Raw genomic sequence first — 16,090 nt, 5'->3', positions numbered from 1 at the left:
TTCTTAAAATTGTAAATTTTGACAAATCTGAGGTGTTTTTCTATCCTATGACTTCTGAACATAGTATAAACCCTGTGTTAGATCTTAAGCTAGCTTGGTAAGTATTTGGGTCTTGACTTAGATTATGGTTTGAAAAAAGGCAATGTGTTTTAGAATTGTAGTTGAAATGGTAGCTCAGAAACTTTAGAGATGGAAAGCAAAATTGTTGTCTCAATTAGGCTGATTAATTTTAATCAAACGTGTTATGGGGTCATTGCCTCTGTCACCCTTTTTCATGAAGTGCCTGATGCAATTTGTAAAGATATTGTTAAAAGGATTCCAAAGTATTTTCTGGGATATTGTAGGGATCTTAAGCTAGCCTGGTAAGTATTTGGGTCTTGACTTAGATTATGGTTTGAAAAAAGACAATGTGTTTTAGAATTGTAGTTGAAATGGTAGCTCAAAAACTTTAGAGATGGAAAGCAAAATTGTTGTCTCAATTAGGCTGATTAATTTTAATCAAACATGTTATGGGGTCAATACCTCTATCACCCTTTTTCATGAAGTGCCTGATGCAATTTGTAAAGATATTGTTAAGAGGATTCCAAAGTATTTTCTGGGATATTGTAGGGATCATGAAAAATCATTTACTAGATAGAAATGTTATCTTGCTCATGCTAGAAAGATCTGGTAAGTTATTTGTAATCCAAATTGTTTGTTGTCTAAGGAGTTGATGGCAAGTACAGTAAAATGGAAAGAATCTTTAGGGTCGGGTTTAAACCTTTCAACTATTGGGGTTGGAAAGGTGTCATGTCTTGTAGAAATTCAGATTGGGTTGTAGCTAAATGGTGTATTGGAGATGGTACTTTAGTTTCACTAAATCATCCTACTTGGTTTAAGTTGAAGGAAGAGGTAGATTAGGAGATGAGAGTTTTTATGCAAACTATTGCAGATCTAATTGATTGAGACAGATTGTGTTGGAAATTCTCACTAGGAAACTTTACCAACCTGCAGTGGCAGATGAAATATACAAGATTCCCAGAGGGGACTTTCAGGAGAAGTTTTATTTCTTTTAGATAATTTTTTTAAGACTACTTCATGAGCAAAGAACATGAAAAGCCTAAGAAAAAATTATTATAACTAATTGCAAGAAGACAGATTCTAAAAACATTGCAATAGAATCACAATGTGTAAAATCCCATGAACGATACAAATCAATTAAAGAGTTATAAAAAGTTGCTAGCGACTGACTCTCTGTGCACTCCTCACCTTCAAACGTATGTCAGTCAGGTTCTCTTCAAATAATCCACATCAAACATATATAAAGGTATTTCTTAAGCAAAAACTATAGGTTGGAAGGTAATGATGGTACTGTTATTTCTACTTGGCAAAATTCTTTTTGGTCCAGATTTTAGATGTTTAGATTACTTTTTATGTCTTATTTTTATGTAAAATTATTAATGATTGGTTTGTAAAGTCATAGCTAACTAAAAGACAAGTTGTTATTTCTAATTCACGTGTGATGCGTGGATCATTTGTTTTTTCTCGTCTAATTGCAAGAGCAATTGTTTTTTTAGTCAATTAGTTTGCGTTAGTATGTGGTACTAGAAAGGATTTTTTCTTTTGATAAGCCATAACAGATTTTTTGCTATCCTAATTGAAAGTTCAAATATGTATATCAACACCTTTGAACGTTTAGACCCCCAATTTACAAATTAACCAATTCAAGCTTTATGTCAAACAACTAGTGTGCGGAAAATGAACATAAGCAATAAACAGAATTGGAAAACAATCTAAGCCAATTATAAATCACACCCACAGCAGAAAATAAAAGGCAAAGATAAAGGGAAGAGAGATGCAAACACAAGGACAACACACGATGTGTTATCGAAGAGGAAACCGAAACCCTCGGCGTAAAACCTTTCCGCCGCCCTCCAAGCGGTCAATAATCCATTAGAAAATGTAGTTGGGATACATGAACAGCAATAGACCCTCCAAGCCTAATCTACCCGATGTACCTAAGCCCTCCAAGCTTCTTGCTCCAATGAGGTTGCGCCGAACTTTTTTCTTTTCTAGCTTACCGGATTCCGCTACTAAATCATAGCATCCGCCATCCTTGGCATCTTCCAATGCTTCCCAAAACTCCAAGAACACTCAACACTCTAAATGGGTGTGGGTAGTGTTTGGATAGAAATCTCCTCTCAATAGATATGACAATAAGAGAGGGAATGAGAAGAGACTACAAAGATTTCTCTCTAAGAATGAGTAGCTCTCTCTAATTGGGTGGGTGTTTTGAAGAAACCTCTCTTAGGGTTTTTCTTTTTGAATCGCCACATATATTTTGTGGGAATGAGGGGTATTTATATTGGTGTGAGAATGGAATGCAAAGAGTCAGTTTTTCCAAAACAGGGCTGGCTGGCGACTTGACCTCGCGACTTGACTGAGTCGCGAATTCAAGCCGCGAGCTAACTTAATGGCCAGTTTGGATTTTTGTCCTGTAGTGCTCTAGGTGGCATGACTGTTCAGCTCCCCTGCATGTTCTGCGCGTGTGCAACTTTTGGCGGCTTACAAGCCGCGAGCCTCCCGCGAGTCCTAGCCGCGAGTCTCTGCTTCACTGCACTCTCTTACACATTACCCTTACATGATTCCCACCTAAATACAAGGTTTCTAAGTGCTGTATAACAAACAAATTTGTCACGGAATAAAGCCAACACATGGTTGATTAAATTCAACCTTACAATCTCCCCCTTTGGCTATTTCGTGACAAAACACCCTAAAACAGACTCTAGACTTAAACGTGAGCTTGGGAACAATGGCAAAACTCACTCACACCTAAATCTAGAAGCTGTGAAGCTCTTGAATCATATGAACATAAGACTCCTAAAACACAACAATACACCATGATCATTGTAAGCAGAAAATCGTGAAATGCATATGAAACAGGCAATATGTGATCAAGCAAAGATGGAGTTAAGAAACAAACCATGGCTTGATCAACCAAGTAATCACTACAAGGTAATGACCACAATGTTCATTCACACTTGGAATGACCACAATGTTCATTCACACTTGGAATGAACACTAGGACATACAAGCTAACAAGCTCAATGCAAGTCTCTTGCATGCCTAACACTCAACCAATGCATAATACACTAAGTATATGCATCTAGGAACAATCCTACAAAAGCACAAGAGTGACAGTACTTAAAAGAAAATGCAATATATTTATATAGAAGTACTGATTTCAACATAGCATAAAAGGCTGCATTAAGCAAGGTGCAAACCATAAAGCCTACAAAACTATGCATAAAAACATTAACCCTAAAAGTTTACAAAAGCACATGGGTACAAACTCAAAATTACTGAATAAAAACTTAAACAATATAAGCTAAAAGTGCATAAAGGTTCTCCCCTTCAAAGTGATGAGAAGCTGTGATGCACTTGGAACATATATACTTGTAACCTGAAACACTTGCACAAAACACATTAGACCTTCAAGGTAAAGCAAGTAATAAAAGGACAAGTATAATGTAATAAGTAAATTGCGATCAAGTAAACATGATGTGAAACATGTGAGCAACTTGATCATACACCAAAACAGTCATATAGAAATGACTACAATGATCACATAGCAAAGCAAATGATCATCTGAACATGCATTCAAAGAAGCACAATAGCATAGGGATATATGCATGTCCAAAGCACAAACATGATGCAATGAGAAAAACAAAGCATAACTCAAAACACCATAAAGCCAACAAGAAAACAAACAGAACAAAGTTTTCTTATGATCTCAATGCCTTCTCCCCCTTGGTATATGCATCTCCCCTATGGAATATCTCTCTCCCTACAAATGTGCATGAGAAATAGAATTTCTCCCCCAAAGGATGTGCACAAGAGTCATATAGAAATGACAAAACACTCCGGTATACTCTCTAGAGTATACTCTACCCCTTTTTGTCAGGAATAGACAAAGGGTCAAGAAGAAACGAGGGCAAGAGATGAAGGTACGAATAATGCTAATGATGCATGAGGGGTGCGAGATGAATGAGAAAATGAAGCTCAAACCTAAGACAATGAAAAATGCTACAGAGCATAAAGTAGACATGACATGCTAGGATGAAGAAGCAAGGTAAAGACCAATGCATGACAAGGGTAGCAAAGGTGTGTGCAAGAGGTGGCTAAGTGCAATGCATGACCAATGCATGGTAAATGCACATATAGGGAAAGGTGTGTTAAATACACAACCAATGAACCAAACATGTTCCTAATGAGGAAACATGAGAAACCCCAAAGTTTGGTACTCATCGGAGTCCAAACAAACGAGAAAATGCCTAAGAGGCATTTTATCAAACACCTAGCATGCACATTATGAACAACAATGTGAAACAATGCATGAACATCATGAAATCCACCCTTAATACATGTTCTTTCTGCCACAAGAGGCCAACATCCAATGCAAATCAACAAAAGAAACCAATCCCATGAAGAAATTTGACAAAAATTAAGTTTTCCCAACCCCTATGATAAAAATCCCAACCAAGAGTACAAAACTTTCCAAAACATAATCTAAGGATCAAAATTAATGAAAAGAGTTTATAAATACCTTAGAAATGTTAATGGAATGAAAAATCATTCAAATTGGTTGGGTTTGGCTGTAAAAATATTGAAAGAGGGGTTTTAGAGAAGATGGAAGAGGTTTAAAACAAGTTTCCTACAAAAAGCCCTTTAAAAAGCTGTTTCTGGGCGTTTCGCGACTGGGCAAGTCGCGAGGTTCAGTCGTGAAAATTTTCGCGAGTCGCGAGTGAGTCGCGAGACAGCCGCAAGTCGCGAGTTTCAGTCGCGAAAATTTTCGCGAGTCGCGAGTGAGTCGCGAGCAAGCCGCGAGTGAGTCGCCAAAAGTTTCTGGATGAGCTTGCGACTGGGGTTTCGCGACTGGCGAGTCGCCAGCTGAGCCGCGAAAAACTCTGACACCAGTTTTTCAATACAGAACATGATTAATCAATGAAAAACAAAGTAAACACTAAACATGAACACAAAGAGTGATAAAAATCACTTCCAAAAACATATAAAATGATCAAAAATCTTTTTGAATTGAACCATATATGATTGAGCACACACACATCACATTTAGACAAGTACAATCTAACAAATGAATAAGACATTCATTGAATATTAGGCATGTGTGTTGTGTGTGTGTATCAAATGTGGAATAGTCCTTAATCTAGAGTGAAGCTTCAATGATCAATTCAATCAAGTCATACACAACTAGTACTAAGTCAAGTGGTTTATCTCAATTATAGAAATGAACATATATGACCTCCCACAAGAAAATGATTACATACGATGAAGCTTTTCATTTGGCTTCTTTACCATTCATATCATTTGATCATTTTGAATCAATACAACTCATTATGAGCAATACATCTCATTTTTTGAGATTGATGCCTGAAATTTTTGATATTTCAATTTGATGAATAAGCCTTTGGCTTTTGGGCATCACACATTTTCAATACAAGTCGCTTTCCCTTTTTCCTAGTCAAATACTAGTATATGCGACGGCTTTTGCAGTTCATTATCTCTTTTCATTTTGAGATTTACATTTATTGAGTTCTTTAAGCAATAAAAATAAAAGAGTGGGAAGAGATATAGGCACAAGTCTACGCATGTATCAAAACCAACATGACAATTGACTAATCATTCATGACAAGCTTGAAGATCGATTTACAACAATCATACAAAGATGTCAAGATTTTTCCCACAAAGATATAAGTGCAAAAATAACAAGCTAAGCTCGTAAATGCACAAAGCCATTTGTACAAAGGTACAAGGCCAAAGTCACATGTGATATGTGCTCAAACATATAAGATCAAACTTTTTGAATTTTTCACTTTTTATGTGGTTTTGGATTTTTTACTCACACAAAACTAAAATATAAAAGTAAGATAAAAAACAAAACAATGCATATAAATAAATGCAAGATGCACAAAATGCATGAAGATATGACATTTAATGCATGAAGGGTCCTACAAAGATCGAAAGAATTAGATCAAGGACCAAAAGAGCAAAAGCTCAACCATAGGAACTCTTCCTCATCCAAACGGAATGATTGTTTGGAATGAGTGTCTCATGGGAAGTGAGACGAGAGTTGGAAAAATGAGAACCGGAGATGCACATAGCCAAGGAGGTAAGAACATTAACCACTTTCTTCAACAACTTACCATTTTCCATCCAATCCGGTTTAGCTTTCAAAGCACGACTTCCAAAAAGCTCAAGTTTCTCTTTTCTTTTGATTCTCTTAAGAGCTTGAAACTTAGAGCAATGAGGCCTTAGATGACCAAAGGCACCACAATGGTGACAAACAATGTGTTTAGGTCCATTAGGCTTTTTGGGAAGGGATCTAATAACAAAGGTTTGTTCTCTTTTTAACTTGGGGCATTGGGGTCTTATGTGACCGATCACACCGCAATGGTGGCAAGTAGGAACAAACTTAGATCCACTCAATTCCCTAGATTGGGACCTAAACAGAGGCTTAGGCTTAAGAGCCTTTCTCTCCACTTTTTGATTTCTTTTGTGTGGAGGAATGTACACCGACTTGTCCTTAGAGGTAGAATACACATTAGGCACAAGATCGGGTACCACAACATGATTGCAACACATATTATCATCCATTTTATCAATGGGTTCAGCAATCAAACACTTGGCATGCATCTTAAGAGATTCATTTTCACATTTTAACTCATCAACAAGTTTGTTAAACAAAAAAAGTTTAGCATCCAAGTCCATATTCAAACATTCAAACTCTTTTAGCTTTTCAAGAGAAACTTCAGCAAGTTTTTTATATTTCACAACCAATTTGTTGGATTCATTGAACTTAGCAATCAAATCATCATTTTTACAAAATAACTTGCTTAAATTCTTTTGAAACTTCTTAGCATTTTTCTTCAAGAGTTTGTCAACAACACCCATAGATTCAAATAACATGTCATCACACTTATGAGGATTAACACTCATAGAGGCATTTTCACAAACACGTGGCATGTTACATTCATCACCAACCAAATCATGCAAAGAGGCATACAAAGCACAATCCATGACAAATAAACACAAGGGGTCAAGGATCACACTTAGGTATTTAAACCACAACAAGTGTACCCGCTCTGATACCAATTGAAAGTTCAAATATGTGTATAAACACCCTTGAACGTTTAGACCCCCAATTTACAAATTAACCAATTTAAGCTTTATGTCAAACAACTAGTGTGCGGAAAATGAACATAAGCAATAAACAGAATTGGAAAACAATCTAAGCCAATTATAAATCACATCCACAGCAGAAAATAAAAGGCAAAGATAAAGGGAAGAGAGATGCAAACACAAGGACAACACACGATGTGTTATCGAAGAGGAAACCGAAGCTCTCAGCGTAAAACCTCTTCGCCGCCCTCCAAGCGGTCAATAATCCACTAGAAAATGTAGTTGGGATACATGAACAGCAATAGACCCTCCAAGCCTAATCTACCCAATGTACCTAAGCCCTCCAAGCTTCTTGCTCCAACGAGGTTGCATCGAACCTTTTTCTTTTCTAGCTTACTGGATTCCGCTACTAAACCATAGCATCCGCCATCCTTGGCATCTTCCAATGCTTCCCAAAACTCCAAGAACACTCAACACTCTAAATGGGTGTGGGTAGTGTTTGGATAGAAATCTCCTCTCAATAGATATGACAATGAGAGAGGGAATGAGAAGAGACTACAAAGATTTCTCTCTAAGAATAAGTAGCTCTCTCTAATTGGGTGGGTGTTTTGAAGAAACCTCTCTTAGGGTTTTTCTTTCTGAATCGCTACACATATTTTGTGAGAATGAGGGATATTTATACTGGTGTGAGAATGGAATGCAAAGAGTCAGTTTTTCCAAAACAGGGCTGGCTAGCGACTTGACCTCACGACTTGACTGAGTTGCGAATTCAAGCCGCGAGCTAACTTAATGGCCAGTCTGGATTTTTTTCCTGCAGTGCTCCAGGTGGCATGACTGTTCAGCTCCTCTGCATGCTCTGCACGTGTGCAACTTTTGGCGGCTTGCAAGCCGCGAGCCTCCCACGAGTCCTAGCCGCGAGTCTCTGCTTCACTGCACTATCTTGAGTATTTCTTTACACTCTCTCACACACTACCCTTACATGATTCCCACCTAAATACAAGGTTTCTAAGTGCTGTATTACAAGCAAATTTGTCACGGAATAAAGCGAACACATGGTTGATTAAATTCAACCTTACACTAATAAGTGAGGGTCTGGTTATTGCAATGGCTGTTGTTTCTTTGAAAATAATGCAGTTAACCTTAAAAGGCTATATGAAAAAATTTGTCAATAATATGTGACTAAACTTCGGTGGTTGTAGGTATCTCACTCTATAATCCAATTTCTTTATTCTTAAGAGTCATATAGTTTATGCCACAACATGTCTTTACTCTTCAATAGACTATATTTCTCTCTCCAATGACAATAAATTGCAAACCTGTAGGAACGTAACCAGCCAAAGAAAATCTGATTTGTAATTATTATTATCATGATTTTAAAAGGGTACTAAGCTCCAATTGGCTTCGAACTCAAATTCATCCACCTAAGATGCTCGATATGCCATTCAATCTAAAAGTGGCCAATGGATTATTCCATTTAATCCAAAAGTCACAAGCAATTTGTGATGAAAGAGAGTTGAAATTTTTTGTCAATATCATTTTTCTTGTATTTAGAACCTTAATTAAGAAAGAATTTCCATTTTCACTTTTTTTTTTTTTTTGACAAATGATAGTAAATATTGTCAATACACATAGCATGTTCAAAATATTTTTTCAAATGACCTACTTAACCTCTTTAAAACTTGGAATACGCTATTGTGTGCTCAATTGCACTTGTTAAAAAGATATTAAGTGAACGCTACTATATTGGAAAATAGCAAAAGTTAATAAACAAAAATCCCTTAAAAAAGTTGGTTGATTCAATTAAAAAAAAAAAAAAAAAACTCAACATTGATATAGCATTGACACAAGCTCTTTAGCTATTCTCAATTCGTCAAAAGCTAAAACCTAAAGATTTGAGGGTTTTAATAGATTATAGTTAAAAATTAACTTGAAAAATTCAAATTGAAATTCATTAAATTTTAGGGGTGAAAATGATATTATAGGAAAAAAAGAAATGGGAGGGAATTTTTACTTTAAACCTTATAGTTTAGGGATAATTCAAATTAAAAAGGAGAGGGGAGGGGGCGGGGGGGTGGTAATTTAAATTAAACCCCAAATTTTATCCAAGAAAAAAACCTCTAAATTATTGAAATGTAACAAATTAAACCTTGTAATCAAAATTGGTATCACACTATCACATAAATGTTAATTATTAAAAGAGAGGGGAAGATTATTTCTCAAAAGAAAAAAGATGCCAGTATATATATATATATATATATATGGGATCCCAAAAAAAAGAAAAAAATTCATAAAATTGAATTTTCCCAAAAAAAAAAACTCTTAAAAATCTCATGTGACTTTTGAGTTTAAGTCGAGACCCAAATTATTTCCTCCACTCTACACTCAACATCAACAGACGCTCTTCGCCCCTCTTGCATTCGTTAGTTCTCCTCTCTCTCTGAAATCGGGGCAATGTCAGACAGCAACAATTCAATTCGATGGGGATGTTTACCTGATGAGATTATTTCCCATATTTTCGTTTTCCTACCCATCAAATCCATTATAATCTGCACCTCTGTCTCAAAAACCTGGAAATCCCTAATCAAAAACCCATCTTTCATTTCCACCCATCTCCACCACTCCCACAACAATAACAAAAACAACCTCCTCCTCTTATGGCTCTCACGGAATGACAAGCAAGTCTACGCATTGCATAACGACGACGACGATCCTGATTTCACTGAATACACCAGCTTTGATTCCCCTTTCACTGCTCCACACCTTCAGCCCCATCACATAACATGCAATGTTGTTGGTACTTGTAACGGCCTGCTCTGCCTTTCCGACGCTAACGAAGTCTTCCTTCTCCCAATGTCACCTTCGATTCACGCGGTTTGTCCCACGCGTCTTTTGGGTTTGGTTTTGATCCAAAATCTAATGATGATAAGGTGGTCAGGATTCTCTGCATACTACTGCGTAGTCCTTCCGAGTTTGGAAAGTGTCGACTGGAGGTTGATGTTTACTCACTCTCCACAGCTGAATGGAGAATGTGTAGTGCTTCTGCTTCCCTGCCTCCTATATGGGGTACACTTCGTCGTGAGCGACCGGCATTTGCCAATGGGGCGCTGCATTGGATTGGTCTCAGAAATGATAACGAACAGTTTGTTTTGGTGTTCGATTTGGGGGACGAGGTCTTCCTCCAAATTATGCTGCCGGAACCTCCAAGTTATACAGGGAGGATGGTGTGGACTCGTGTTTTCGTGTATGGAAATTCCTTTGCTGGGTTTCAAAGGATGGTAGGGAGTGGTCAGATCAATATATGGGTGATGAAAGAGTACGGTGTTGCATCGTCGTGGACAAAATTTTCACATCAATGTCCAAGTCTGGGAATGCTCCAACCATGCCCAGTTGGCTTTAGGAGGAATGGTGAGGTTGTATTGGAAAACGACAGAAATGATGAGGTTGTATTGGAAGATGATGGAATTGGTGAGGTTGTATTGCTAATTGATAGAAGAGGGCTCATCTCGTGGAATCCAGATAGCCAAAATGTTAAGAATCTTGAAATTGATGGATTTCATAAGACTTTTTTTGGTTCTTATGTCGAGAGTCTAGTTTTGCTCGACAAAGCTAACAAAGGTTTAGTTACATACTGAGGAATAACAGAAAATCGGTAGGATGCTTCTCATGTTTTTATTTATTCTTTTTATGGTTTTTCATTTTGTTCTTGATATATACTTGACATTGATCATACTGCGTATTGATTACCTTAAAGGCTTTATCTTCAGAATAAATAGCTTATCAAGGTTGTGGTCATTCTCTGTTATATTGAAATGATAGTTTAGTACATAGCATGTATTCTTAAAATTGTTTGTCCTCATTTCAAAATTTCTTTAATATAATCATTTATTACTTATAAAATAATGCACTTATAGTTCTTAAATTCTTGCAGGACCTCATGCAATCATGGTTGGTGATGATCTCTAAATGAGTAACAAACATGAATTCCGCAAAAGAAAAGATTCAACAAAACTCTTTGATAGTGTATAGTTTCTTAGTACTGAATTAGCTTATTATGTCAAAATGGCATGTAGTTCTTTTATGCTAAACTCCTTTTGTGGCTACACCATTGTTATATTAGTATTTTTTGATGATTTGCAGTTTGGTTTCAGTGTATTTATAGAAATGATTAAGCATTTAATTTTGTCTGCCATATATGCTTGCATTGTGATGAAGATGCTTGCCAATGCAGCGTGTGTAAACAAGGATATACTGCTCAGTTGTGAGAAATGGACTCAATTAACCAGTGGAACTGTTTTTAGGATTATGGGTTGGTACTTTTAATAACTTGTTCTTCTCCATTCCCTCCCCCCCCAACATGATTCTTATCTGCTTGCTTGCCACTGGTGTTGCAAACATGGCAGGAAGCATATTCATGGTTTTCAGTGTCCCAGTTTTTGTTATTGCATTCCTTTCCACAGCCTATCTCATCTTGAGGGAAGAGGAGCTCCATGAGTATGTATTTTGTAAAGTAGACAGAGTTCTTATGTTCCTTTTTTCTGTGCTAACCAGTGAATTGAATCTTTGTCTTCCATTTGTATGTTGAGCTTAACCATTTAATTAAATTTATAGCTTATTTTGTAATTTAGAACAGAAGAGGTACAATGTTTTATGTGTGTGTGTAGTTTTTTTTCAGTACATGAACTTTGGTTTCATTGGCTGAGAGTCCTTGTTTATTTGAAATTTCCAGTTTTTTCCTTTTGGAATTTCTGGGGCTTCGCTTTGGTTTGGTTGGACTATATTGCTTGGCAAGAAGATATTGGACATCTCACAATGATGCTTTTTACTCTCCATGGACTATTATATGTAATTGCATGGGGAAATCTCCTACAAGAAGTGAGTGCAAATGGTGTAATTCTTTTTTTGTGTGTTGCTATATATATATATACATGTGTTTTTCTCTTGCGTCTATATTTGTTTGTTTGTTTGTTCATTTTCCAGAAGAAGCATACATTTATAATCACTGAATTTGAACTACCCCGTTGCTTGAGTGGCAATATATATTCATATATTATTTATAGCATACAAAAAAAAAAAAAAAAAAAAAAAGCAAAGGAAAAGGACAGAAACAAATAGGAATGACAATACTAGATAATTATTTAATAAAGCAAAGAGTTTCAAGACTTACGAGCAGTAACAACTATTAATTTTATTAATTTGATTTGACTCCCGTTGAAATTGATACTTAATTCCATTTCCTTCTACTTGGGCTGTTCCATCCACAGCTCTTTGATTAAAGCATTTTATTTATTTATTATTCATATGCACAAATTACCTTGAATTGTCAGTTTTCACTGCAAGACTAGTAATATACAGACTAAGTTTATGGAAATGAAGAGATAGCTATTTGATCACTGTTAAGATTGGTTGTAGTTTCATAGATTGGCCTTGGGCCTTCATGTTACTCTTGTTGGACTACATAGCTTGATCAGACGCTTGATGAAAGAAAGACTAGCTGGGATTGGAAAGATAAGCTAGCTGGGATTGAGGTGGGAGTTCCACTTTAAAATGGACTTAATTCTTGAGAAGTTCTGCTTGAGGTCTGAGATGTTACACTGTTGTTTTTTTTTTTTTTTGGGGGGGGGGGGGTGAAATATAGCTATTCAACCGGGGGACAAAAGGTTTTTTAAGGGCAACTAAAAGCAGGCTTACAGAATATGGTTATGTGGTGGCAGTCTTTATTCATGTTTATTATACAAATAACATGGTGATTGCTCAAAGACATGAGCACAACACTACTAACTATTCCAGAATGGGATTTTGTGATTATATTTCCTTAAAGATGTTATACACAATAGAATTTATGATTTAAATTAACTTTGGTAAACAGTTTATGGAATGAGAATGTGACGATTCAGGTAGAAGAACGTCAATAACTTTTGATCATTGGGTGGATTGTATTGATATTCTTGCTTAGATATCAGCTAAGGCTGTCTGGTGAACTTTGCTGAGTTACGTTATAGTTGACTAAACTTGTTTTGGTTTGTATATACTCTTTCTTGATTGTTGGATAGATCATACTGATATTCTTTTTTAGACTAATGCTAAAGGCTGTCTGGGGACCTTTGCTGCATTACGGTATGGTAGACTAAACTTTTTTTTTAATTTCTATATACCCTTTCTTGATTGTTGCTTAAAATCATCTTCTTACTCCCTTTTTCTTTATAATCTATCATCTTCTTGATTTGATGATACGTTCATAGATAATGATTACGAGAAACACAGACTTGGAAAAGCATGGTGCTAATGTATGTGTCATTGACCAGACTTGTTGGTGACCATTGGCTCCCATTCATGTTGTCTTATTCGTGTAACAAAACATTTGTGGTGCTAACTAGTTCATGGTAACTTGAAAAATTATGTGCAAAACATGAGAATAGTAGTGAGTCCCTTTGGTCTTGGCTTCTTGTCATAATCTTTTAGCTTGTGTAGTGCTTGGTGTTTCTGTATGCGTGCGCCAATCAGAGTGCTTCCTTGGTTTTGGCAGAAGCCAAGCTGATATGTAATTAGATGTATGGTTACATGCTCACATTATTGCAACAGTGTTTCTATGTATCTCACTGTAATTAATTTGTTGCCCATCACATAGAGTTGGAGCCATTTTCCGTTAAAGCCATTTTTGAATTGGGTAGAACTAGGCTTGCTAATTTCACTACTCCTACAACAAAAACCTCCTCCTCTTCAGCCTCTACTCTCAGACTCACAAAGAGTCCTACGCATTGCATAACAAAAATGACCCCGATTCACCCAACATTCCAGGTTTGATTACCCTTTCCATGTTCCATTCCTTAAGTCACCTTGCGAAATATACCGTGTGGTCGGTTCTTGTAATGGCCTTCTCTGCCTTTCCGATGATAAACTATCTTACACTAACAGATTATGTCTTTGGAACACTTGGTTTTAGAAAGTTAGTTGAAATTCCTCTTCCCAACATCACCTACGCCACACACAGTAGCTTCGACGTGACTATTGGGTTTGGATTTGATCCCAAAACTAATGACTATAAAGTGGTGAGAGTTGTGACCTTACTAGATAGTCTTGACCTTGAACATTCTCGACTGGAGGGATTTACTCACTCTCCACTGGTAGATGGAGAATGCTTAGTGCTAGTTTGGTTGCCACATGTGCTTTGAGTTGTCGTGAGCCACAAGAACTTGTCAATGGGGCTCTGCATTGGGTTGCTTTTAGGAGGGCTGATGATAACAACCCTCAACATTTATTTAGTTTGACAATTCTTCTTTTATGCAAGCATTCAAGAGGTTTTGCCTCCATTGTAGCTCACCAATGAATATATTACCTTATTTGGAAGGGAAAATTATTGAAGTTCATAGGTAATAGGCATCTTTTTAGCCTTTTATTTTTCTGTAATTGAAAAATTCTTATTACAGTGTTCTTTGTCTGCGTGTATTTGTCTTCAAGTTACAACATTCAGCTACTAATTTTTTTCTTGTAAACATGTATAAGCATAAACTTAGTTTGACCATTATTATTTTATGCAAGCATTCAAGAGGTTTTGCCTCCATTGTATCTCATTGATTATATTTCCTTAATTAGGAAAAAAATTATTGAAGTTCATAAATAGTATCTCTTTAGCCTTTTATTTTTCTATAATTAAAAACATGTTGATGAACAAAGCAATTGTAGGTTTATAAGATTTAGGATAATTACAGTAAACTCACCTGTGGTTAGGCCTGTTTTCACTTGCCTACCCGTGGTTTAAAACTTTACATTTTGCCCACCTGAACTTCAATCCGTTACCCATTTGTTACCCACCTCACCCTCAGACGTTAGATAAACACATTTTTAGAGAAAAACAAACATAACAAAAAAAAAAAAACTAGGGTTTTGATTGCTTAAGAACTTCTATAAGAACAAAGTAAAGGAATAGCACACAAATCTGCTAAAGCTATTGCTTGCTTTCCTGGAAGATTTAGATGGGCTTAGAATGGACACTAAGACGGAGAAGGCCTGGGTGAAGCTTGTGGAGGAGACCATACTTGAACTACTACAAGACATGGATGGCATACTTAAAATAGCAAATCGAATTAGCTGGATTTTCTATATTGATAATTGGAGAAAGTTCATGCTCGGAATGGAGTGAAAATCAAAACAAGATAGAGTCCCGGTCAAAGTTCAAAGAAATTGGGCGATTTAAAACAGCACTCAGAATTCTCGAGATTTGCATAACAATATTTTGATTTTCATTGAGGCATTTGATTTGTGTGCTATTCCTCCACTTTGTTCTTATAGAAGTTCTTAAGCAATCAAGACCCTAGTTTTGGCAAGACCATTGGTGTGGAGAGACCTCTTGCAATTAGCTACCCTGACCTGTTCAGATTTTGCAGGAATAAGGAGGCTAGTGTGGCTGAGCTTATGAAATCCCCCAATGGTGTCCTTTTTTGGGATGTGAGTTTCTTTAGGGGTGTACATGTTCGGGAATTAGAGGCTTTGTCAAGCTTCATGGAAACCATTTATGGTTCTTCTATAAGGGGGTTTGGTGAGGATAAGGTGTGTTGGATTCCTAGCAAAGCTAAGGGGTTCTTGGTGAAAGATTATTATAGAATTTTAGCTGGTCCTACTATCTTCGGTTTTCCTTGGAGAAGTATTTGGAAGTAGAAGATTCCCTCTAGAGTAGCTTTCTTTGTATGGTCTGCGGCCTTAAGGAAATGCTTGACGATTGATAATTTGCGAAAAAGGAAGGTGTGGATTTTGGATTGGTGCTACATGTGCAAGAGTAATGGTGAATCGGTTGACCATATCTTCCTTCATTGTCCCGTTGCTATGGATCTATGGTCTATGGTTTTGGGTTTATTTGGAGTATCTTGGGTTATGCCACATACTGTTTTGGGGCTGTTAGAGTGTTGGCAAGGCAGCTTTG

The 16,090-nt window shown here is 36.6% G+C and overlaps 2 protein-coding genes and 1 long non-coding RNA gene across 5 annotated transcripts in view; all 3 read left to right on the top strand.

Moving 5' to 3' along the window:
• Positions 1-11,091, top strand: part of LOC126693697 (F-box protein At3g07870-like) — a 43,103-nt gene extending 32,012 nt beyond the window's left edge. Inside the window, exon 2 of the mRNA XM_050389827.1 lies at positions 10,104-11,091. Coding sequence (XP_050245784.1) covers positions 10,203-10,808 — 606 coding nt within the window. The 5' untranslated portion in view covers positions 10,104-10,202 and the 3' untranslated portion in view covers positions 10,809-11,091. The remainder of the gene's footprint in view (positions 1-10,103) is intronic.
• Positions 1-11,353, top strand: part of LOC126693695 (F-box protein CPR1-like) — a 41,481-nt gene extending 30,128 nt beyond the window's left edge. For both annotated transcript variants that reach the window (XM_050389825.1, XM_050389822.1), the window contains exon 2: positions 11,105-11,353. The gene's annotated coding sequence lies outside the window, so the exon portion shown is untranslated. The remainder of the gene's footprint in view (positions 1-11,104) is intronic.
• Positions 1-16,090, top strand: part of LOC126693698 (uncharacterized) — a 69,216-nt gene that overhangs the window by 37,006 nt on the left and 16,120 nt on the right. The gene's annotated exons all lie outside the window — the stretch shown is intronic.

Source organism: Quercus robur, chromosome 7 (assembly GCF_932294415.1).
Source record: "Quercus robur chromosome 7, dhQueRobu3.1, whole genome shotgun sequence".
Taxonomy (NCBI): Eukaryota; Viridiplantae; Streptophyta; class Magnoliopsida; order Fagales; family Fagaceae; genus Quercus; species Quercus robur.
This window is presented reverse-complemented; position numbering and strand designations above follow the sequence as displayed.